We start from the raw sequence: 24,959 nt of genomic DNA, 5'->3' as shown, positions 1-24,959 counted from the left end.
CTCTAGTGGGGGAGGATTATGAAATATATATTAGATAGTGACTAATCAATCTCTTTTATATTTGAAGCTAAAAAATTTCTGGGGTTCCTTTTATTTTCATTTTTTAAATGAAATTTTGATTAGTGATTTTAAACAATGTATCTTATCCATTAAACCTACCCTCGTGGTCAGAGGTGGGTTTACTTAGGATTCTAGTCTCATATACTCTTTGAAATTTTTGGTTTAGATCATCACCCTCATTATCATAGCTAACATTACATAATGCTAACTATGTGCCAGATACTGTACCTGGGCCATTTACAGTTATTATCTCATTTCATCTAAACAACTACCTGAAGAGGTAGCTGCTATTTTTATCTCTTTTACGGTTGAGGAAACCATGATAAATAGAAGTGAGGTGACTTGCCCAGGATCTCACAGCTAGTATAGTTCTGAGATTGGATTTGAACTCAGGTCTTCCTGATACCAGGCCTGGCCCTCTATCCACTGTGCCACCTAATTGCCTAAAAGTACAGTCTGGGGACTCCTGGTTTGTCCCTGATACCATTTCAGGGATTCCACAAGGTCAAAACAATTTTATAATAATGATAAGATTTTAATTTCTAATACAGTAAATACTGTTACTAACATAAAAAGAAGTTCTTGGGAAGTTCTCAATAATTAAGGTCAAAAGGGTCTTGAGAACAAAAAGGTCATGAATTGCTGCTCCTGTTTATTGTGGAATTTGATAAAAATACCAGCTTTGCTAGGAATCCCATTCTCAATCTGCAGGACCTGGAGATAATGTAAGATGGAAGTTGTAAAAGGAGGTTTTAAAATAGAGTTTTGACAGTTTGAATTGATTTAAGCAAATCATAGAGAAAAGAAACAGCCCAGTACTTGAGACAATCAGTTTCTTTTACAAAAATTGCTTAGGAATATCTGATGGAGTTATTATTTTTTTTTTGGTTCAATTTGTTTTAAAAACATTGAATCTGGTTCAGTTAGTATGGTGCAGTTTTTTTTTTTTACTTCCTTTTTTTGAGGGAGAGGTTGAGTCCAATTTTTCTATGTTCATGATCATTTGTTACCTTATGGATTATTGAATTCTCTTTTAAGAATCATTTCAAACAGTAGACTGGGGTGAGGGGGAGGAGGAACCATATTGCTAGAGAGAACTATATAAAATGAGTATTGTTTTTCTTTGTTGCTTATCACCATGCTAGGGTTGAATTGTATGCTTTTGATTTTTGAAATTCATAAGCAAAATAATGAGCTATAGAGTTGCTGCAAAGGACAGCTTATTTTGTGTTGGTCTTGAATCTATATCAGTGCTAGAAAGATGCTGTTTCCTGTAGAGTGAGCATTACTGACTTTTATTTTTTTCTTTTAGGAATAGAACGGGATTATGGCCATGGATTTTATGGAGGTCTGACCTTTAAAGTTATTTATCTAAAAATTCTTCATTTGAGTGCCAGTAAAGGTGAAATTAATTTAGTTTCTTTTAATTTGTTTCTAGGGATGGATCGTGACTATGGCCATGGCTCCTATGGGGGTCCAAGATCCATGGATTCCTACCTAAACCAGTCCTATGACATGGACAGTCATAGTGGTGGTGGTGGTGGTGGTGGTAGCAGGTAAATCACTTAATCACTTAACCAAATGATTCTACACTTTAAGATTCAGAATAAAATCTTTTAACTTAAGTGTTCCTTAGGTATATTGTCAGCTTCTTGTTATGAACAAATTAGCATTAAATTGAGAACTTAATGTGAATATCTAAAAGGTGTTTGGAGTAAAAATAAACCTGGCAAATATAGTCTTTTGATTTCTGGGAAATTCTAAACTAAAAAGGAGGAAATATTTTAATGTTTTTTTAAAGTAGAACTTAATTTTAACTATTGTATATATGTGTAAACCATTACTTTAACCAATGTATAAAAATTGTATCTAATTTAACCATTGTATATTCAAACTGGGTGCCACAATCATCCCTGATCAAAGGTAACTTTGGTATGTTTGTTTACCAGCATTAATATTTTTTGAAGCTTTGATGTTAATTTTTTTAGTCTACTCTTAGTGGGAGTGGTGGGAAAAGCAGCAAAGCATTTTTAACTAGGATGATTTTAAGTCAGTTTGTTTAATAATATTCCACTTCTAAGGAACATTTAAGATAGCTATTCATATTCTTTTGATTTTTATATATAATGAGAGTATATTAAGCTTCTTTTCAAATCATATCCAGGTTATTTTATTGGTAGGTACTGCTTACAACAAAAATACATAAGCTCTAGGATAGTAGCATATAAAAAAATAAGACTGTAATATTATAATCTTTCTCATTTTTAATTTAGGCACAGTATTTTTTTATATATAAATGCTGCTACTATGTAAAACTTAAGCTTTGGTTGACCCCCTGGAAGGTTAGGTTAATCACATTCTGGAAAAAAGGAATCTGCATAAAGAATCTAATTGAATGTAAGTGAAAGTGGATGGGAGGAAAGGAAAACTGATATCCTCATTCCCAAATTTGTAGCGTCTTGATGGTGAACTGAATTTAGTATTCACTTTTCCATTGATGCTTAATGTGTGTTGCCTCTCTTAGCATTTGATAATTGTCAGTCTTTTTGAGGGGAAAACATTTTTTTTTTTTTTGGTCTTTGCTGGGATTCTGAAGTAAATAGTACCTTCCATTTAGTAATCTGTAAATGATTGAAATAATGTAACATGCTTTAATGTCTTAAAATGACTTATTTCCATATTGCATTGAAAAGGACATAGACTATTTCTGTAGACATTTTGTTTTTGCGTGTAACTTGGGGCTTTTCTTCATAAAAGTAACTTCTGAATACAATATCAAACTACTTGTAAATTATGTTTCTAATAAAAATTACTTTGATCATTTGAATCTGAGTAATTTGTAAGGCTAGATATGTACCATGGGAAAAGGTTTCTTTTAATTTTTTTCTGCATTTCTCTTTATTAAAAACATGAGATTATAAATTCATTATACTTTAGGGGATTGTAATTTTTTTATTGGCCAGGAAATTTTTTTTTAAAGTAACTGATGCTGTGTATTGTTCATCATTCACAATGCATAGCCTTTCCTATCTGCCTTGAAATTTCATAAGTAGAGGGCATGTATTGAAGATAGATCTGTCATTTTCCAGTCCTGTATCATGTGCCTTATCCTTTTGAATTTGTTTGACTTCGTAGTCTACAAGTGGAAAGAGGCTGAGGATTGATTATTGATCTGGACCTCAAAGATTGGCAGATTGTTATAATTTGTTAACATAGATGGCTTACAAAATTTTAGACTGCTTCAGAGGCTATCAAATAGTTTTGTGACATAGACTTTTGGTGTGCTTAAGTTCCAGTTCTGTATTCTAAATAGCCTATGTCTTTGTATCCTAATTGAAAATGAAGGTGATGTAAATGCTATATATGTTTCAATGTTAGGTAGAGTTCAAAGAAGGAAGAATTAACTCAGTTTTTGGTGAACTTTTAACAGGTGACTTTTTTTCCCTGAGACTAGGGCTGGGCTTAAATTGTGACAGGAAAATATTTTCTTTTTTAATAGAAAAGCCAATGAGAAGTAAACTCTTAGAGGTCAATTCAAATAGCTTTCTTTCTGGTCACGTACCAAATTGCCCAGCCCTAATCAAGTTTAAACAGAACCAAAATTGTATGAATCAGTAGAACAACTGAATTTTAGTTGATAAATGTCAACCTATAATTTGTCTTTTGAAATGTCTAACATTAGTAAGCTTACCTTTGTTTTTTCCCTCACTGTGCAACTTTTCCAGGTTTGGACCTTACGAGTCTTACGACTCCGGGTCTTCTCTGGGTGGGCGAGATCTGTACAGATCTGGCTATGATTTTAATGAACCCGAACAAAGCCGCTTCGGAGGTAGTTATGGTGGTCGATATGAGAACTCCTACCGGAATAGCCTTGACTCTTTCGGAGGTAGAAACCAGGGCGGGTCTAGCTGGGAAGCACCTTACTCCCGTTCAAAATTGAGGCCTGGGTTTATGGAGGACAGAGGAAGAGAGAATTACTCTTCCTACAGCAGTTCTTCTTCACCCCATATGAAGCCTGCACCTGTAGGCTCTCGGGGGAGAGGAACGCCTGCTTATCCTGAAAGTACGTTTGGAAGCAGAAACTATGATGCTTTTGGAGGACCATCAACAGGCAGAGGCCGAGGCCGAGGAGTAAGTACAACAGAATCTTTTCAGATTCTTTTTGCTAGTCACTCTTTTAAACCCTTTCAAGACCATAGTTTTAAACGTGGATCACACATTGTTTTCATCCCACTGCACTTTGACCAAGCACAAGTTGAGTTGTAAACAGGTTCTTCTGAAGTTGCCAAAGGATGTTTTCTAGTATGTCCTTGAAAATGAATGGTGGTAGGAGAGGAGTGGTTCATAAAGTTTTCCCAAATCTTTTATTGGAAAGGTGAGGATGATACAGGTTTGGTCTAAAAGGGGTTAAAAGGAGTTGCATTTTCCTTGTAAACACGAGCATTTTTGCTGGTGTGATATTCTTGGATTATTGTGAAAGGTAACTCTGAAACCTTTTAAGGTTTTGAGTAGGTTAAAGGTGCAATGTATGACCCAAAAAAGTTTTGCTGATAAATTCTGGTAAGCATAGTTACCAACAAATTCCACATTAAACAGTAACAACTGAAAGTTGGAAGCATTTCATTTTTGTTTAATCATATTTCTGCATTGGGTGGGGTGGGGTTAGGATGCTTGGAGATGTGGAAAATGAATTGTATGATATAGTTCTTTGTTCATTTAGTTTCTTATGTACAGGTAGTTTAATAATTTGCTTGCCTTAATGTGTTCATATTTTCTAATAAATAATGTTTTGTGTTATAAAATTTAAATGAGTACTTTTTTACTAGGTCTCCTGATTGTTTAATTCAAAATAGGTAATTTAAAAATTTTTAATTTTTATACATGTATTCATAAGTAACTTGATGAGAAATTTTTTTACACTAAGTGTATAGATTTGGGGGTAATAATGTAGTTTGGTCGAATAAGAATATTTTATCTCTGTTGCTGTTTTAATTAAAGAAATGAATTTTTAAAAAGTCAAATGCTTTTTTTTCCAAAGGAAAATAATTTTGAGCAGAAATATAAAAAGGGACACGTTTTGATTAATACCCAATGGTAATTTACAATGGTGTCCTTTTTTGCATTAATAGCAGTTAGCTATTATGTAAAATGCATTGCACCTTTAATGTATAATTGAAAGTTGTTTTTAACTTGTGAAACCTGTAAGTCATCTTGGAAACTTTGTTCTGTTTTTAATTAGGTTAGATGTAGTTCACATTCATAACATGCAATTGTAAATAATATAGCTATGTTTAATGTACCATTATATTTTGTTAATAAGAGAAAATGAAAACAGTTGAGATTTTAGATGTTAGGTATAGAAAATGAAAGTCAGTGACTACAAAACTTGTGTTAGAAAATTATAAAGCATCAAAAATATTTTCTATGCAGCTTGGTTTCCTATTTTATTTTGAATAGGTTTTTTGGGTGGGATTTCATTTTTTAAATAGTTTCTTTAAAAAAAAACACATCAGTTTTGTTTTCATGGCAGTAAAACAGATATTTCTACTCTTTGGATTCACCAGACCATTCTGAATGGGCTTTTCTTTCTTTCTTTTTGTAATGAATTCAGTAAAACAATAAGATTTTCTTTCCCCTTCCCTAGCACTTGTACAGTTCCCATTGGTTTCTTCTCTTCAGATTACTCCTGTTTTGTATTGGAATGTGGTAGTTGTTTAAATAAAATTTGGTGAGGCATTTGGCTTCTGGGGGTTTGGTAGTGGCTAGAGAAGAGGAAGGAAAAGGAAGAATAAGGTAGTTGCACTTCTCTTCATCTACAAGCTTTTTTCTACAGGAAACTACAGTTAAGAATCTGTTTTCTAGGTGAGGAATGCTTATAGAATAGATGAGCTGTGATTACTTTTACTCAGTGACTGGTCTGGAGGGTTATACACCATTCTGCTTTAAACCTGCATGATGCTGGGCAGGTTGCGTTAATCTCTATGGACCTCAGTTTTCTCATCTGTCAAATCGGAAGATGGGGAATGGGGTAGGGGTGGACTGGATGGTGTCTTGAGTTCCCTTTCTGCTCTGGATCTTTATCCTGTGAAAACTTTAGTGGATTTTAGCACATTTTTTCCTTTCATAAAACTACAAACACAAGCACCCTTTTTTTCTGTATAGTTAGAGGCAGAATTTTAGCAAAGATTCTCTGGAATATATTTTCTTGGGATAGCTTATTTGGGATCTCTGAAGAGGAGTTGTCAGAGAGAGTTGTACAAGTTTTAGTCTTTTGATATTCATGTTCATGATCTGGATTAATCATTGTGAATTTCAGAAATCCAATGTTTAGATAGAAAATATCCATATTTGTTCTACTGGTGGTGAAAATATATACTGATCTATTGAATGTTTTTCCAGGGTGTTGGATATGTCAGAATATACATTTTAGGGAATTTTCAGGAATAAGCAAAAGAACAGGAAATGTATAACTTGTATAAGAATTGATTTTTTTTAAGATAATAGATACTTTCCTTGTAATTGTTGATTTCACAAATTTACAGCATATGGGCGATTTTGGAGGCAAGCGTAAACCTGGAATTGTTGTAGACTATCATAACAAACCCAGTAATGTAGCAGTTGCTGCTGCAAGAGGAATAAAAAGAAAATTGATGCAGCCACCTAATAAGCCTGGAGGGACATTTATCAAGAAACTCAAACTGACAAAAGTGATTGAGAAGATAAACCAGAAAAAATCACCCAGTAAGTAGTAAAGTGAAATTATCAGTTTGACCTTTTTATTTGTTTAAAAAAAAATTATGCCTTTTCTCTTGGGTAGCCTGAAAGTTTTATGCATAAAATTGGATTTATTGTTTTATATCTGTACTAATTATATTGGAAATTAGTTCTTAAAACTTGACAAATACTTAAGATTTCTAAAAGATTTTCAGTTTTTATGTTATAAAATTATGAGTTACTGAATTAGACTCGGTCTCTTCCAAAATGAAGTCATTAGTTATTGTTCTTTGGTCTAACCACTTACCCAATTCTAACAATAACTATTTATAATTTTAAAAAATATATTTTATTTGATTTATTTATTTATATTTTATTTTTATAGTCTGCATTTTCTCATTCTCTGCCATAATGAGAAAATCAAAAAAGGAAAACCTTTTACAAAAATGTAATAACAATCAGGAAACAATTCTATATTTGCTTTATAAAAAACTTCATACTTGTATATATAAGATATGCTTTAGTCCATATCCACTCTACCCCCATCAATTCTCCATTAAGAAATAACCAGCAGGTGGCCAGGTGGCTTAGTGAATAAAGCACTGGCCCTGGAGTCAGGAGTACCTGGGTTCAAATCCAGTCTCAGACACTTAATAATTACCTAGCTGTGTGGCCTTTGGCAAGCCACTTAACCCTGTTTGCCTTGCAAAAACCTAAAAAAAAAGAAAGAAAGAACCAGCATGTTTCATCATGAGTCTTCTAGAATTGTGGTTGATCATTTTTTTTGTTATTTGTCTTTACAGTATTGTTATCATTTAAATTATTTCCCTAGTTTGCTCACTTCACTTTTCATCACTCCTTAAAAGTCTTCCTAGGTCTTTCTAAAACTATTTCCTTCCTCATTCCTAAACTATCTTCTTTCTCATTCTTATAGCACAGTAGTATTCTATTCTCTTCAAATACCATAACTTGTTTATCCATTCTCCAACTGATAGGTACCTTCTCAGATTCTGATTCTTTGCCAACATAAAAAGAAATGCTATATGTATTTTTGTACATATCTTTTCCTCTTTCTTTGATCTCTTGGGGGTAAAGATTGAGCAGCAAATGTTATTGGTCAAAGGATTTAATATAATTATTTGGACATTTTTCCAAATTGCTTTCCAGAATGGCTAGATCGGGGTGGCTAGGTGGCGTAGTGGATAAAGCACCTGCCCTGGAGTCAGGAGTATCTGAGTTCCAATCCGGCCTCAGACACTTAATAATTACCTAGTTGTGTGGCTTGGGCAAGCTACTTAGCCCCATTGCCTTGCAAAAAAAAAAAAAAAAAAAAAAAAACTAAAAAAAGAAACAGTAAAAAAAAGAGTCAGAATAGCTAGATCAACTTCTGCCTCATTGTGATTTTCCTTTTCATTTTCATTTCCTTGTCATTTTCAATTCTGCTAATCTACTGGGTGTGAGGCAGTATCTCTGAATTATTGTAATATGTATTTCTCTAGTTATTGGTGATGCAAGTAATTGTAACTCCCTTTAGTTTATATCTCTCCTTTTAAGAATAACAGAGAATTTTTGAAAGGCTTTACCAGAATTTTAAAGGAGACTATTAGCTTATAGTATTCTTTAATTTTCTAATCAGAAAACAAAAGGATTACAAATGGAATCATATTTTGCTTTTAGCTTAAGCTTATGTAGCTTAGTTTTTAAGGCAGATCAAAATTATCCTGGAAAAATCCTTTTAGTCACCCAAAAGCTACAATATAGTATCTTTTAAATAACTGTAGTTTAAAAGATGCTCTTTCCTAAGAGCTTGAACATTTAAAGGAAAGGTGTCTTTTTGATGAATTAAATCTTTGCTTGCTCTTTGGAATTGTTTCTTACTTTTCTAGATGCTCACTTCCAATAATAACATCCTGACATCTTAATAGAAATGGAAGTCCAGCTCACCAGTCTATTTGTAGAATGCACTCTCTTCTTTTTTGAAAATTTGCTTTATATCCATATTAGACACTTTCCCCATTCTGTACAGTTATTTAAGAATTGTTCAGTGACAATGGTTCAGCAATTGTACCTGCCAATTTTTAGTGTCTGGTTATGTAGTTCAATGATCAACTTGATCACTTGAACTTAAGAACAATTAGGTATTCTCTTCCTCTTTCTCTTGGTGGATAGCGATTCCCTAGGAGCCATTTGATTCTTTACTCTCCAGTTCTTCCGGGAAGAGAAAATGGAAGCCAAATAAGTTGAGTAGCTCTTCCTTCTCTGCTTCTTCATCCTATCTCCCATGGACAACCATCTTTTATCTTCTTTGATCTTCCACTTTGACTCAGTAGTTACATGCCAACAACAAATACCAGTGCTTTTTGTTGTTCTTTCATTTCTTTCTGTTTCCTTTCTTCAGGGCATTATGAAAGCACTAGAGTTCCTTAACATTACTCTCTTAAGATGCTGCCCCATTTTCATCTTTACCTGCTGTTTTCTAACCTCATTTCCTTCTGACCAGCCCACTAAAAAAAATCTAAATTTGTGGAGGAGGTTTCCTGGACATTCATATTTGTCTCTTTAGGCAATTCCATCTTTTTCTGTCGGAAGTTATTTCCCCTTTTGTTCTCACAATACTGCTCATAAGAGTTTCCTATAAGAGGGTTGGGTCTGGAGTCAGGAAAACTCAAGTTCAAATCTGTCCTCAGACACTTATTAGATGAGTGACTGGACAGTTAATGTCATTAGTTCCCTCAGCTAAAAAATGGCATTTGTCATAGTGTCTTTCTCACAAGGTGGTTGTGAAAGGCTTTGTAAAAGCACTTAGGCCAGTGTCTGACCTATAATGTGCACTCTTCACATTCTTCTTCCTTTTCCTTCCCTTGCCTTGTGGGCTGACTTTCCCTCTAGAATTGTAAATTATGGGATCCCATCTGTTTTCTCTCTCTGAACCATTTGAAGTATGTCCTTTCCAAATTTGGGGTACATGTCAGACTTTGCCTGTCTTTTCTCTCCTCTCTAAATGAGCCTTGGAGTCCCTGCCATTTGGAATGGTTGCAGAATCTGGGTGGGGTGGTTAGCCTGATAGAGTAAGAATTTAGATTTAGAGTATTGTGGGTTATAGGGAAATAACAGTTGTATTGAAGTATTTGAAGGGCTGTCAGGTGGCTTATGTCATTGCGCCCCCCCCCCCATTCAGTAAACTTCAGTGACTTCCTATTAGCTCCAGCAAGAAATACTTGTGTTCATATACTTTCTGGGTTTGTTTTAGAACATTCCCCGTTTCTCAAGTAAATTTACTTTTCTAGGTTTCTCCATATTTTAATGATTTTGCATTTTAAAGCTCCTCTTCAGTTCTAGTCTTTTATTTTATTTTTTTATCAGTAAAGCTTAAAAGTCTAAAAGTCCATTTTTTCCCCCTGTGGGATTATGCTTAACTTTGCAGAAAAAGTCATTCTTGATTGCAAGCATTTATCATTTGCCCTTTGAATATTCTATTCCAAAACTATTCTTATTTTGCATTGAAGCTATGAGGTCTTGGGTTATTCTGACTATGATTTCTTAGTATTTGAACTATTTGTGCTGTTGCTACTTTTTTTTTTGGAAAAGACAAACAAAAAGAAAAGAGTGTTAATCCCAGACTCTCTCCCCCACAAAAGAATAGTCTTGTATGTAACACAGAACACATACTAGCAAATGAAGGGAGATAGTTTAAAACATCATCACTTCTATCCTAAATTGTTTTTGAACCTTCAGCTAGAAGAGAGAGAAGAAATTTAAAATGTTCTTTTAGTTTTAATTTTTTATTCATATAATTTACTAGCTAAAATGGCCCCTAAAAGTGAAGAAGAGAAGCGACGAGTTGAAATACGACGAGAGAAACAAAGGCGGAGAAGAGAGAAGATCAGTGAGAAGTATGGTGATGAGTACAGGTCTGTGCTTAATTAAATGAAATAATCAGACTTTGTTTAAGTAAACACCCAGTGCCTAATAAGTGGAAGACTTTATACTATTTTCCAGAAATGTATAAAGTAAAGGTAGTCAGCATTTCAGAGAAACAGAGTAATGTCTTATTATCCAGCTTTTTCTAGAAATTTTAAACATGATGACATAGGAAAGGACTTTAGAGGTCATCTAGGCCAATCGACACCTAATGAAAGGATCCCCTGGCAAGTGATTTTAGATGAATGAATTAAGCCTTTATTTTTTTTTTATTTTTTAGATTTTTGCAAGGCAAATGGGGTTATGTGGCTTGCCCTAGGCCACACAGCTAGGTAACTATTAAGTGTCTGAGACCAGATTTGAACCCAGGTACTCTTGACTCCAAGACCAGTACTTTATCCACTACGCCACCTAGCTGCCCCAAGAAGCCTTTATTAAGTGTTTAAAGTGTGCTAGGCAGTCTGCTAGACTCTAGGGGAAACAACTACAAAAGTGAGACAGTCCCTTGCCTGAAGGAGCTAAGACCTGTAGGGGAGTGGTGGCACTGGAATTGGTGGTCCAAGTAATGATGGTAGCATCCCCAAACTGCTGATTGTCATACCCTATCCATCAGCAGTGAGAGACACTGAGGGGCATCTGGAGAAGATGCTCAGATTTTATTTCTGAGTCCAGAGGCCTGTATTTTGGTTTGGCTGCTGCTTATGTCATCCTGGGCAAACTCTCCTCCTCTCTAAGCCTTTTCTTCCTCTGTAGACTAGGGCCTTTTTAGAATCTGTGATCACTAAATCTATGATTTTTTTTTCAATTTGATTGCTCTTCCCCACACAAGAGGTAAAAAGTGAGAAAGAAGTAGGGACAGACACATGGCTTGGCTTAGTTACATGGAAAGATGTCATAAAATGGGGGGTGGCTAGGTGGTGCAGTGGATAGGGCACTGGCCTTGGAGTCAGGAGTACCTGGGTTCAGATGCGACCTCAGACACTTAATATTTGCCTGGCCATGTGGCCTTGGGCAAGCCACTTAACCTCATTGCCTTGAAAAATCTAAAAAAAAAAAAGGATGTCACAAAATGTTGAAGTTAGATGAAGTATGGTCTGGGTCTGTTTAGAGATTTGGTTAGCTAGTTTGGATTCATTCATCACAGACATTCTAGGGTGGAGTTCCAAAGCTCAAAGTGGGTTAGGTCATCTAAAGAGGAATGCAGGGTTTTAGGTCCAAAGGTGCTGTTCAGGTGCCTGTGGGAGGTGAATGATAGTGTAAAGGTGGATGACAAGATGTTCAAGATGTCATTCAGCTTTTACTTAACATTTTCAAGTGAAAAGAAATTCTTTAGCTCCTGAGGCAACTCCTTCCATTCCTGGATAACTTTTATTACTTTCTTGGATATTGATATATAGCCCTATTTTACTAGATTCCCTTAGTAGTGATCCTAAATTCCAGGTTTATTTCAGTGACTTTGAATGTATTACTCAACGGGGGTGGAGTCTTTGAGCCAGCAATCTTTGTGAAGTTTGTTGTTGTTGTTGTTGTTTTGGATTTTGCAAGGCAATGGGGTTAAGTGGCTCACCCAAGGCCAGGAGGCTAGGTAATTATTTAGTGTCTGAGGCCAGATTTGAACTCAGGTACTCCTGACTCCAGGGCCAGTGCTCTATCCACTGCACCACCTAGCCACCCCAGAAGTATTTTTTTTAAAAGAATATTTCTTGGTCTTTAGAGACTCAAAAAATGACGTCTGAATTTTGTGTGATACTGCTTTGATCAAGACTCCCAGGAATTTTCTTTAATTCATTTAGAAACCTAATCTTGAAATTGAAATTAGGATGAAAAATTTGATCTTGATAATCCAGTTATTGAATTGGGAATTCTGTAGTACAACCTTGAAGTGCTGTCTCTGAACTCTGGCTTGTAATGAGACTTTGGAATCATGCATAGACTAATGGATTCAGGCTAGAAACACTGATGTGTGCAGTTACAGAGATGAGATCTTAGGTGTGATTAGCATTTCTTGACTAGGTAGGATAACTGCTTAAAAGTAATTGTCATTTCTTCCTGCCTTCCCTCAAGTGGGACTTCAGAAAATTAGTATTGCTTTATGATACCAGTTTCATTGGTACAGTCTTCAGAAATCTTAAGTATCGCCATTTCCTTAAAATATCGCCTGTTTGCTTTTTTCCTTAACTAGGATGGCATTCACATGTTCATTTTGCAAATTCCGAACATTTGAAGAAAAAGAAATTGAAGTTCATCTAGAAAGTTCTTCTCACCAGGAAACCTTAGATCATATTCAGAAACAAACCAAATTTGATAAAATAGTTATGGAATTTTTGCATGTAAGTAGCTTTTTTTCATAGTTATGAGCTCCTTATTCCTTTTAGAATTAAGCTATGTGAAGTAATATTGAATGAATAATCAGGATGCTGAATTCCAAAGAATAACTTTTGGGTCATTAGGCATTTAGAGTCTGAGGGGAAATCATTCTGTTTGAGGATCAGAATTGGGATTTAAATTAAAAGCCAAGTAAGTAAATGAGGTGCTGGGGAAGAAGTAAGAATCTGTGAATGGTTATTTATTAATCAAACCTATACTAAGTGTCTTCTGTATGTCTCTCATTGTGCTATTTCATTGAAATACAAATAGGAAAATAAAGCAGTCTCTATCTTCATAAGTTGCCAAATGTGTAGTAAGGTCATCATTTCAAAAGTTAAGCTTGAAGAAAAAGGAATTTATCATGGGGTCCATTGATGGAAATGTTAACTTCAAATAAAAGGAGCAATAGACACTGGCTTTCTCCTAGCTTCTTTTTTCCAGTACGTTAGCTATGCCCCTCTGCCTACTATGTTGACATTTATTGGACTTAAATACAATTTCTTCCTGTAGATTGCTTCCAAAGAGGTGGAACCTATATCATGGCAGGATACTATTGTTCTGGTGAAAGGTCCCTCATCTCAAGGGTCTTTATGTCTGTTTGTTCCCTTATCAATTTATCCCTGACAGTCTACCAAATACTGGAAACAATTCTGTTAATCTTGGCTCTTCTGAACCATATCTTCTTCTTATACATATATATGATTATTAGAAGGTATATGTGGCATTTAATAAGTGAATTTCTTATGGTAAAGAATGATAGACTATAGGAAGAACTTGCTTTTAATGAACAGATAAACTGAACTTTTCTTATAGAATAACTTTGCTAGGATGTATAGCATCTTAACAGTCCTGTTGCCTGCCCATTGGACTTGGGTGTTATGCATACTATGGTCCAGAAATAAGAAATTTGTTGAGATTGTTGTGATTGATGTAATACAAGATGAAAGACTTGAGAAACTAAACATTTTCATCATTATAAATGGACTCTCTTGGTGAGAGTGAAAGATTAAAAATAAGGAAGAAATTGGGTACCATCTTCAGTGTCATAATCACTATACTCCTGATATAGTGATTCCCTCCTTCATGAAGCTCCAGATGGCACTGACTTCTCCATTTAAAAACAACAGTAACAACAAAACAAAAACAAAAAAATCCTTCTGGATTTGTGATCCATTCAGTACTTTGTACATAATTATATTGTTTTTTAATTGTTACTTGTGTTTATCTTGTTTCCTTAATGACCATATACGTTTCTTGAGGACAGGACTGCTTTCTCTGCTCAACTTAAAGTCAGGAATGACTGGTCTGAAATGCCGTCTCTAGATCAGCTGTTTCACTATGGCCAGGGCATTTAAACTTCCTAAGTCTCAGGTTCCTCTTCTTTAAAATGGGGTGATAATATTTATAGATCTATTTCAAAAGACTCAAATGCTTTATAAACCTTAAAATTACTATATAAATGTTGACTGTTATATGTTTATACTACTGACTCTTTTTTTTATTTTATTCTTTTTAGGAATGTATGGTGAATAAATTCAAGAAAACATCAATGCGTAAACAACAGACAACTAATGATTCAGAAACTGTCAAAGCAGTTGAGAAAGATGTAATGGAAGGTAGGTATTTTCTCAGTTGTGTTTTCTAAATTAATTGTTACAAGAGCTTGTCATACTTCTTTCAAATTGGTACAAATTCCATTTCATCTAATTAGGAGTGTTATTCAGAATATGAAAAGATATTTGTTTATTTAAAAAGAAAATCATTTTATAGGCAGAGATCTTACTTTGTTGTATGTATTAGATTTTCATATTCCCAGTATGAAAATGGGGGGTATTTTGCAAAATATCCTTAAAAATCTTTAAGAAAAATTTATTGGAACTTCTAAACTAAGTTGAAATATTCAAATTCGCTAATAGGAATAAAGAAGACAAATGAACAAGCATGGTGAATAATTGATTGTATATTGTAATATGCTACTTTAGTAAAGCAGGTCCCAAAGATGTGTATACATGATTTGAATACTCTCATTTTTATTTCCTAATTCTTTTAAGCCTTTTTTGCAAATTTAACCTGAGTTTATTGATCTTATTGGATAATTACAGTTGAAGAGTATCAATCATTCTTTTGGTTCTATTTTACATTGTATCTCATCCTTTAATTTTTTCCATAATTCTTTGAATTCCTTTTCCTCTGGCAGTGATATAACCATAGTGGCCTGTTCTGCCATTCTCCAGTGACATCTTGTTGCTATTGAGTAGTGAGTGCTACTCCTGGGCATGCTTCTAAGTAGACACCCCATCCTGTCATAAGATCATAGTAATTGAAGCATGGGATCATTGGTTTAAAGGGTACCTGTAATTGTTATAACACTTATGATATTATCTCAAATTGTTTATTCAAAGGGGTGAACTGATTGACAGCTTCAATCATGTATCTAGCTTTTATCACAGATGAATAGATTGTTGTTTTTGATAAGTATTTGTTTGAATCATAAGAATTTTAATTTACACGTCTCTTATTTATGCAAATTTAGGGGTTTTTTTTTGATGTGATTGATTATTGGTGATTTGTGTGGTTCCAAAACTAACTTTGTACTATAGTGGGACAACGCACTGGATTTAGAATGAGTTTGGGTTCAAATTCTGACTCCTACTTTGTGACCCTGGGTAAGTTAGTCCATTGCCCTGAACTTCCATTTCCTCATTTGCAAAGTGGGGTAATTGAACTAGATTGTTGATTAGGGGCCTTTCAGCTATAAAAATATAATCCTTTAAGCTTAAGGAACATGTTTATGATTGTTACTCTTACAAATTTATTAGTCACATGGAAGTTTTGAGTTTTTGATTTTTATGTTTGATACAAAAAAATTTGTTTTGTTTTTTTTTTTAATGTTTTGCTTTTTGTTGGACAAAGCCTTTTTTCTCCAGTGATAAAATGAATAGATTATGTCTTTTTTTTCCCCTTTAAATATTGCTTCTTTTTTTTTTTTGTCAATGAACGGGTACATGCAATTGATAAAGTAACCAGGTCTGGAGTCAGCAAGATCTGAGTTCAAATCTGTCTTCAGACATTTGCTAACCTTGTGACCTTGGGCAAGGCACTTAAACCTGTTTGCCTCAGTTTCCTCATGTGAAAAATGAGCTGGAGAAGCCACTCCAGTGTCTTTGCATGAGACGTCTGAGGATTTGGATACAACTGAAATAATTAAACAACGAGGAAAAGTGCCTTATACCCCCCCCGCTGTCTCTTAAAACTACACTTTATTAATGTAACTTTATCCTCTCTCTCTATAATTGTGGGTCATTAATCTCTTCTCAGCAAATTACAAATTTTTAAGTCTTTTATAAATCCTTTTAAAGGTTAATTTCTAAAGTTCCTTTTAAAATGAAAGCAATAAATATTTTGGTAGTCTAAATGCTTTTAGTCTTATCAACTTTTAAAATGGTTAAATGATTAACATGATTAAAAATAAATTTATTGGAATGTAGACCCTTTAAAATTAAAGTAACAATCAATAGCTCTAAATAATTACATTAAGTCAGGGACTCTTAACCTTTTTTTCATGTACCCCCTGGCAGTTTGATAAAGCCCATGGGCCCCTTTTCACAATAATTTTTGATGCATAAAGTAAAATGTATGGGATTACAAAGGAAAATAATCATATTGAAAAACAATATTATTAGAAAATATTAAAAAAGAAAAAAATTCAGACACCCTGAGGTAAAGAATCCTGCATTAGATGATAATCACTCTTTGCATGCCACATTTAACCCTTAGGAGAGGATTTAAACAAATGCTAATTTGGAATTGAGTCTTTAAAGAATTCATGTTACTCATGTCAGGAATAAGGATTGTTTTGGAGGAGAGCTTAAGACTAGATGGTCAGAAATGAAACGATTTATTCTGGAATGAAGTTAAATCCTAGTGTTTTGTCTTTCCTGGGATGAGAGAGATGATTCATGAGAGATTGGGAGGGAGTTAGAGATGAGACATTGGAGCCCCAATATAATTCTCTTTTGTACTTTCTTTCAATTTATTCTTTCTTCTCTTTCCTGAATCCTGGTACAGAGAAGCTCCTCATCTCCTCTCACTTCATTACTCATTGTTTCTCTCTTGTCTCATTGTTTTCCCTTCGTTCTCATTCCTTGAAATTATTGAATTCCTGAGGAGCTCACCATATTCCTTTTTTGTGTAGCAGGAAAACTAGATTGTAAGAACACTAGTGATTCAGAACCCTTCGTCTTTCCACATTATCTTGGGTTGTTTCATAATGATACCATAGAGAATTGTGTTATAAGACATGGTTGCCCTGTATTAACATCACTTTTAAGTTCCTAATGCAACCCTAGACATGCTTTATTGTTGTTTTATTGTCTGTGAATTTATGTAAATCTTGGTTAATTCTATTTTGGTTTGTTTTTGGTCACTGCTACCTTTTAGGATAACACTGCCCCTGGCCCCACTTGTAAATTAGTAGCTGGCATAATTTTGGAAACTTGTATATTATTATAAATGTTAAGGTATGCCAGCCTAGTATGCTGGGATTTTCACTCCATCCATATTCTTCATGATTTTATGCACTTTAATTATATTTCTTCATGGCCTCTATCTTTCCAAATTTAAGCATTGTAGTTTTTTTTTTTCCAGTTTATCCTTCAGTGTTATTTTTCTGCCTGGCAATATAATGTGGAAATGAAATGACAGAGCCTAGTTTATGTGAGGTTTCTAGTTAGAGAAAATGTTTAAGTAAATTCTGCTCCTTTAAGATGTGTATGTTCTTTGATCATCATAGTGGTTCCTCATTTATTGAAATAACAATCATTTACACGTGATTTTGTCTGCTACTCACAAGGCAACATGTTAATGTTGCACCATGAGTTATTAATTCTTTTTAATAGTTGAATGTATTTTTTAGGGGTTACTGCAGATGACCACATGATGAAAGTAGAGACTGTTCACTGCAGTGCTTGCAGTGTGTATGTACCTGCCTTACACAGTTCGGTTCAACAGCACTTAAAATCTCCTGACCATGCCAAGGGGAAACAAGTATGTTTGAATCTAGTCTAGTAAGCCATTGACTTCTCTCTTAAGTTTGTGCTGCTAAGGGCTGGTGGTGCTTATTGGGTCACTACCATTGATCCATATGTTGTCCCTGAAATATCTTCAGGTGTTTTTTTTTATCTAAAAAGATACGCAGATTTATAATTTTTAAAATTGTGATGAATGGTTTGAGACTTATTTTTGAGAAAAAGAAAAATAACAATGTTGTTAAAAAAATCATTAGATATTTCTCTGTGATTTAAAAGCCACATAGTTCCCATTTCCTGAAAGTATCCCTTCACTGAGAGTGTAAAAGCATACTAATTTTTTCAGTTGACTCTGATGACCTATAGGTAAGGGAAAACTTGTTAAAAGGAGGAAATGCCTTAGATACTTCATCATCTTTGAAAATTTGAGTTACATTCTGGTTTGAGTAGTTTTGCTTCTCTGCTGGTCTAACATTCAACCATGTTGTATTTCATGTAAGGTCACTATTAAATTTTGTGGTTTTGGGGAGTGGGGGGAAGTTAGAAAAACTCCATCCCAGGTATAAAGAAATTTAAAACATCTCCTTTTGCTTTGAAATGGAATATACTTCGAAAATATATACATATATATATATATATATATAGAGAGAGAGAGAGAGAGAGAGAGAGAGAGAGAGAGAGAGAAATTTTACTCTCTTCATATATAGATATTTTATACACACACACACACACACACACACACACACACACACACACACCCCACGTGTATAAATATTTTCACATTGATCCTTAGAGATAACACCGAAAACATCATCACTGAACCCATGTTTGATTCTGTGAATTTCAGATTCACCATCTGGCCACCATCCCTTCTCTTTCCTGTTTGCATTTATCCATCTTCCCTGTTCTACCTTTTTGTCACTAGAATCTTCACTTTAAACACCTTGATTCCTATATCCAGAATCCAATTTTAGAATTATGCCTTTGTGAGAACTATTGTTCACTTTTAATGATAAGATATAAATGAAGAAAAGAAAGAGGCAGAGAAGGGAGAATAAAAGGGAAAAAAAAGGTGAGGGAAGGAGGTCGATGCACACTTTCCCATTAAGTAAGTCTCCCTAAGCTTTTATTAGACTTGTATCAGGAATGACAGAAAGGGAAGGCAAATTTTTGTCTTAACAATTTATATAAATAGATTCCTACTCAGAAATGGTATATTTAAACAAGATAAATGATTGATGGTTTTTTATTTAAGTATTAAGGTATAGAAGCTTTTTAAATTTTTGAATCCTAGAGATTAAAAATTAGCCATTATAGTTATTATACTCTTGTCAGCAATTTTCTAATGTTTTAGAAAATGAATGATTTGAATAAAAGTATTTATGAATTTTTGAATACTTTCGCATGGATTATTTTTTTATGGATTTATGTTTTTTTTTCTTCTTTTTGTAGGCCTATAGGGAACAAATAAAAAGAGAGAGTGTCTTAACTGCTACTAGCATCTTGAATAATCCAATAGTAAAAGCACGATATGAACTTTTTGTTAAGGTAAGATTTTGAAAAAAAATTTCCAAGTGTTAATATAATGCTGTGATAGTTAAATTGCTACAGTGTTTGCACATTCCCATATTTAGATTTAGTAAATGACACAAAAAACTATGCTATATATTTTGAGTTCAGACAGATATGTAACTTTTCTTTTTATTGAACTGCATTAAGTAAGTACTTTAGAATCGATAAATCCTGGGTTACCTCTATGTTATAAGACAGTAGAACTGAATTTTATGAAAGGAAATCCCCTTTTCGAGCGAGCCATTAAAAAAGAGGGGAAAAAAAGTCGATAAAATACAACTAAGTTGAAAATATTAAATGAGAGAATGTATACCATAAAAGGTTGCAAACCTTAAATAACATATAGATATTTACTGCTATTATTTTTTGTTGTTGGGATCACTCAAACCACCCAAATTATAAAGTCCTTTCAGTACTATTTCTATGTGGCTATACCCCTTGTCCATTAGAAGGCCTCTTAGTGACAGGGAAGTCATACTTTGAAGAGCTTTCCATTTCCATTTTAAATAGCTGTGAGCAGGTTTGTTTTTAATGTGTAATCTGCTTTTTAAAAACTTCCACCTTCCTGGGCTTAGCAAAATAATTACATCTTCCATAAGACTATCAAAAACTACTTTGTTTTATATTCTCCAAGCTTAAACATTCCATTTTAAGTAAATCCTTTTGTCACTTGTTTTCCAGTTTCTTTTGATCTGGATCCACTGAAGCTCTCAGTATCCTTTGTAAAATTGACATAGTCCAACTCTGAACATAGTTCTCTAGGTGTTTTATGATGAGGATATCTTTTTCTTTGAGAACTATGATTCTGTGTAATGTGGATTTAGATGGAATTTACTTTTTTATCTTCCATATGACAGTGCTGACTCCTACTGAGTTTTATTTCTCCTAAACTGTATTGGTCTCTAGAAGTGACCTACTCATCTTGTACTTAAGAAGAGTTGATTTTTTATCAATTTCAGAATTTTATAGTTATCTCCATTAAATTTCAGACTTTTGATAGCTATTTTGTAATCTAGTGTGTTGGTTATCTTTTCCTCTAAGTGAAGTGACTGGGGTTTTGAGCAAAGAGGGAGGAAATTTTGAACTTGTTATGGGAAGTATCCTCTCAGTTCCTAATAATGATGTTGACAGATTATAGCTAAGTAGGCAGACTCTTATTCTTTATACTGTGGAGAAATAAAGCAGTTTTTTTTGTCATTCCTCAATTTTTGTAATATTTTCTGTGTTAGTTTTTTGCTGGACAAATCAAAATTGTTAGTGCTAATATTTTTTCAATTCTTTAATATGTTTGTTATTTTAAACAAATTTATATAAGGCACAAATGCAGTTATTTTTTATTTTCTCCACGTCATACTTTTTTGTTACATTTTATTTCATTTTTCCCCTGGTTACATGCAAAAACAAGTTTCAACATTCATCTTTAAAAACTTGAGTTCAGGGGTGGCTAGGTGAATAGAGCACCGGCCTTGGAGTCAGGAGTACCTGGGTTCAAATCTGCCCTCAGACACTTAATAATTACCTAGCTGTGTGGCCTTGGGCAAGCCACTTAACCCCATTGCCTTGAAAAATCTAAAAAAAAAACCAAACCCAAAAAACCTTGAGTTCCAAGGGGTGGCTAGGTGGCACAGTGGACAGAGCACTGGCCTGGAAGTCAGGAGTACCTGATTTCAAATCCGGCCTCAGATACTTAATAATTACCTAGCTGTGTGGCCTTGGGCAAGCCACTTAACCCCATTGCCTTGTTAAAAAAAAAAACCTTAAAAAAAACAACCTTGAGTTCTGAATTTTCTCCCTTTCTCCCACCTTACTTCTCCTCATTGACAAAAGCAAATTATTTGATATAGTTAAAAATGTGTAGTCATGAAAAGCATTACCACAATAATCATGTTGTAAAAATAAACATTACCCCCCCACACACACAAAAAGAGGAACCTCACAAAAACAAAGTAAAACAAAAGTACTTTTCAATCTGTATTCAGACATCATCAGCTCTGTTTTGGGTAAGGAAAATGCAGGGTTTTGTTTTTTTTTTTAATGAATACCGTTTACTTAGAGATAGCCCTGGATGCAAGGCAGCCAGGGTTAAGTAACTTGCCCACGGTCACATAGCTAGTTGGTGTCTAAGGTCAAATTTGAACTCAGACCCTCCTGACTTTGGGACTGGGGTTCTACCCATGGCACCATCTAGCTGCTCTGACAATAGATCACATGTTTGTACATTTAGAGTGTTCAGGTTGATTTCTTGTAATTTGATTCACAAAATATTATTATAATATAGCTTTTATAAACAAACTGTCATTTTTGCCTTCAGGGTAAGAATCCTTTTGAGGCCGCAGATCAAAATCAGGAGCAACAGGGAGAAGAATCTGATGATGAAGAAGAAAAGATTGATGAACCTGTAGAGGAAGAAGAAGCAGGAATAGAAGAGGAGGAAGAAGGAGCAGAGGAAGAAGGAGCAGAGGACGAAGGAGCAGGAATAGAAGAGGAAGAAGAAGGAGCAGGAGTAGAAGAGGAGGAAGGAGGAGCAGGAGTAGAAGAGGAGGAAGGAGGAGCAGGAGTAGAAGAGGAGGAAGGAGGAGAAGGAGTAGAAGAGGAGGAAGGAGGAGCAGGAGTAGAAGAGGAGGAGGAAGGAGGAGCAGGAGTAGAAGAGGAGGAGGAAGGAGGAGCAGGAGTAGAAGAGGAAGAAGAAGAGGAAGGCACAGAAGAACAAGCCGACTTCAGTATTGAACAACCTGAAGAAAATTAACTTCATAAGGAATTAGATATAGCAATTTTTTTTCTTTGCTAAATTGGCTGTTTAGAAGACTTCAAAATAGTATAAAATATAAATTGTTTTAACACCCTGTGTTAACATATAATAGTATGAAATATAAATTATTTTAACACCCTGTGCATGCATTCCATTCTTTAAATTGGGTTATATACATTAAAAATGTTTTTGATTTGTTTTAAACATTGAAGGTTAGACTGTTTTAGTAAAGCTTTTATAACAACCAAACTTAGAATTGATAAATTATATAATTTTTTTTAACTTTATGAATGTTGAGGCTGAGATGTGTAGTATTAATATTTCCGTTCTAACCATTTTAACAGAAATGCTGCTCATGGGAGTAAATATTGAGGATGTATAAAAATACTTTTTGAATAATTACCTTTTGGAGAGATAAATAGGCCAGAACTTTTTGCTTTAGGTATGGCTATTTTTTAGATTGCATTGTCCAGTGTATGATAGTTAGGGTATACACTTCATAGCTGTTTTGTGACTATGTATCAATTTATAGTAGCTAATGTTTTCTAATAGCATTTTTCCTGAAGTAACAATTTTAGATTAAATGGAATTTATTAGTGAAGTATTTTTAAAATCAAGATTGTGTAGCTTCAGCATATTGAAAGAACAATGGAGAGAATTCGGTTGTCTTACTTAGTAAATGAATTTTTGACAAGTATGAATTTTTCCAACTTTCATTTTAACCAGAATAAAAAATTGTATTGAATATCTTACTGATCTGTTTAGAGATTTTCTTAGTTTTATTTCTGTGCCAAACTTTGATTACTTTTTTGATTATATGTTTGAATACAGAATTGTATTATAGCTGTGATTTCCTTTGTCTTGCCTCTTACTGGCTGATACAGTAATCAAATTGTCATTTTTTTTTAATATTGTCTCTTTGAATAAATAATTTTTGAGTTTTTAAAAAGATGTTCTTAGGCTCACTTTATTAAATGACTGGTTGAATGGGGCAGGATGGAACTTCTCCTTAGGTTCTTTAAATTTTTTCTTCATTTTTATAAGCATTAAGTAAATCAGAACATGAATATTATTCATAACTATTCATCATTGTTAATATTGAAAAGCACCATTACTTTGTCTCTAAATGGTTGTTTTCTTCAGGAATATTACTGTAGTTTTAAATTCAGGGTTAAGTGCTCTCATTTTTTTCCCACAGATTTGAAATATTTTAGATCAACAGGATGACAGGAATGAAAAGCTTTTGTGGCATAGGGGATAGAATCAAGGTCTGGGGGACTGAAAAACCTGGATTAAAATTCGAGCTCTGACCCTTGATCCTTCTGTATCCAAAGACAAGTTATATAGTCTTTGTAGCCCTTTAGACAATGCTGAGACCAAAATGGAAAGCCTTTGTGAGATATATCAATAGAAAAAGGAGAAACAGGTCTTTGAAGTATTGTTTGAAGTATTGTTGTAGAATTTGCAAGATCATTACCTGCTTTAGCTGGTTCAGTTTGCTCCATCAGTTGCAACTAGGAAGTAAAAATTTCTTCAGTCCTGAAGTGCCATGAGCTGCTTTTGCCATGGCATCCTGTGTTTCTCTGTAAGATATATATATCTTGCTTTGTTACCCTGTTATCTTCCCTGAATTGGCTGAGATATGAGTTCAATCAGGACAAGTGAGTTTAGTCTTTTTGTTGGGATTTATCTTTGCATTAGCAGTCTACTAAGGGCTTTTGCAGCCTTTCCAAATTGATGGTATGGATTTAATATTTAGTATGTGATAAAATAAAGGTATATATAGATAAGAACATTTTGACCATAGTTCTCATCTGTTTGTTTCCCATGGATCTTAGTAAGACAAGTGCCCATATGTAGAAAACTTAGGATACAGAGCTATCCAGAAAAGAGACAAATGGGATCTATCCAGAAAAGAGACAAATGGGATGTTTAAGTAAATGTTTAAGGATAGATGTGTAAAGAGAAGAACCCTTGATGTACATCTGGAAGATACTTCTGGAAAAGTATATTAACAATCTTTTAAAGAAAATTGATAATGTGCAAATATCAATTGTGTTTGTATTTTCCAAGACTTTTTAGTTTTTCTCTGTATTTGACTTTAATAGATTGTACTTATTGTTATATCTGTTTTATTGAACTTAATGTTCTTAAATTATTGTCATTTCTATTTAAAGATTTTTCTGGACTGTTTTTTCCTGTCTTTGTTTCCCAGCATTTAGCATAGTGCCTGGCTCCTAAAAGGCAATGAATAAAAGCTTGTGACTAGGAAAGAAGCTGGAAAGTCCAAATCCTTTGGTTTGGTACTGCCACAGCAAACACAGGATGAAAGTTCCTTTAAGAGCTGCAGCTGTGTAGGGGCGGAGCCAAGATGGCAACAAGAGAGGATCTTCTCTTAGGCGCTCTCTCATAAAACTTATAAATTAAGGACTCTAAATTTTCAAGAGACAGAACCCACAGAGGGACCCAGTGAGGCAGTTCTTCTACTCAAGGTAATCTGGAAAAGAGCAGAAAGGCTCTGCTCCCCGGGGTTGGAGGGGTGGCTCACC

General features: G+C 34.2%; 1 protein-coding gene across 4 annotated transcripts in view; it reads left to right on the top strand.

The window, feature by feature from the left end:
• The window catches only part of LOC141512622 (DBIRD complex subunit ZNF326-like), a 37,972-nt gene extending 13,570 nt beyond the window's left edge, over positions 1-24,402 (top strand). The window contains exons 3-12 of one of the 4 annotated variants that reach the window (XM_074221702.1): positions 1,373-1,408; positions 1,499-1,616; positions 3,786-4,191; positions 6,603-6,801; positions 10,577-10,685; positions 12,878-13,025; positions 14,579-14,678; positions 17,978-18,108; positions 19,542-19,637; positions 21,973-24,400. In XM_074221702.1, coding sequence (XP_074077803.1) covers positions 1,373-1,408; positions 1,499-1,616; positions 3,786-4,191; positions 6,603-6,801; positions 10,577-10,685; positions 12,878-13,025; positions 14,579-14,678; positions 17,978-18,108; positions 19,542-19,637; positions 21,973-22,407 — 1,778 coding nt within the window. In that variant the 3' untranslated portion in view covers positions 22,408-24,400. Of the gene's footprint in view, positions 1-1,372; positions 1,409-1,498; positions 1,617-3,785; positions 4,192-6,602; positions 6,802-10,576; positions 10,686-12,877; positions 13,026-14,578; positions 14,679-17,977; positions 18,109-19,541; positions 19,638-21,972 lie in introns of those variants that run through there. The other 3 variants (XM_074221703.1, XM_074221704.1, XM_074221705.1) reach the window with 3 other exon arrangements.
• The last annotated feature ends 557 nt before the right edge of the window (positions 24,403-24,959 follow it).

The sequence above is a fragment of the Macrotis lagotis genome, chromosome 2, assembly GCF_037893015.1.
Source record: "Macrotis lagotis isolate mMagLag1 chromosome 2, bilby.v1.9.chrom.fasta, whole genome shotgun sequence".
Classification (NCBI taxonomy): domain Eukaryota; kingdom Metazoa; phylum Chordata; class Mammalia; order Peramelemorphia; family Peramelidae; genus Macrotis; species Macrotis lagotis.
The sequence above is the reverse complement of the archived record's forward strand: the minus strand, read 5'-3'. Positions and strand labels throughout refer to the sequence as shown.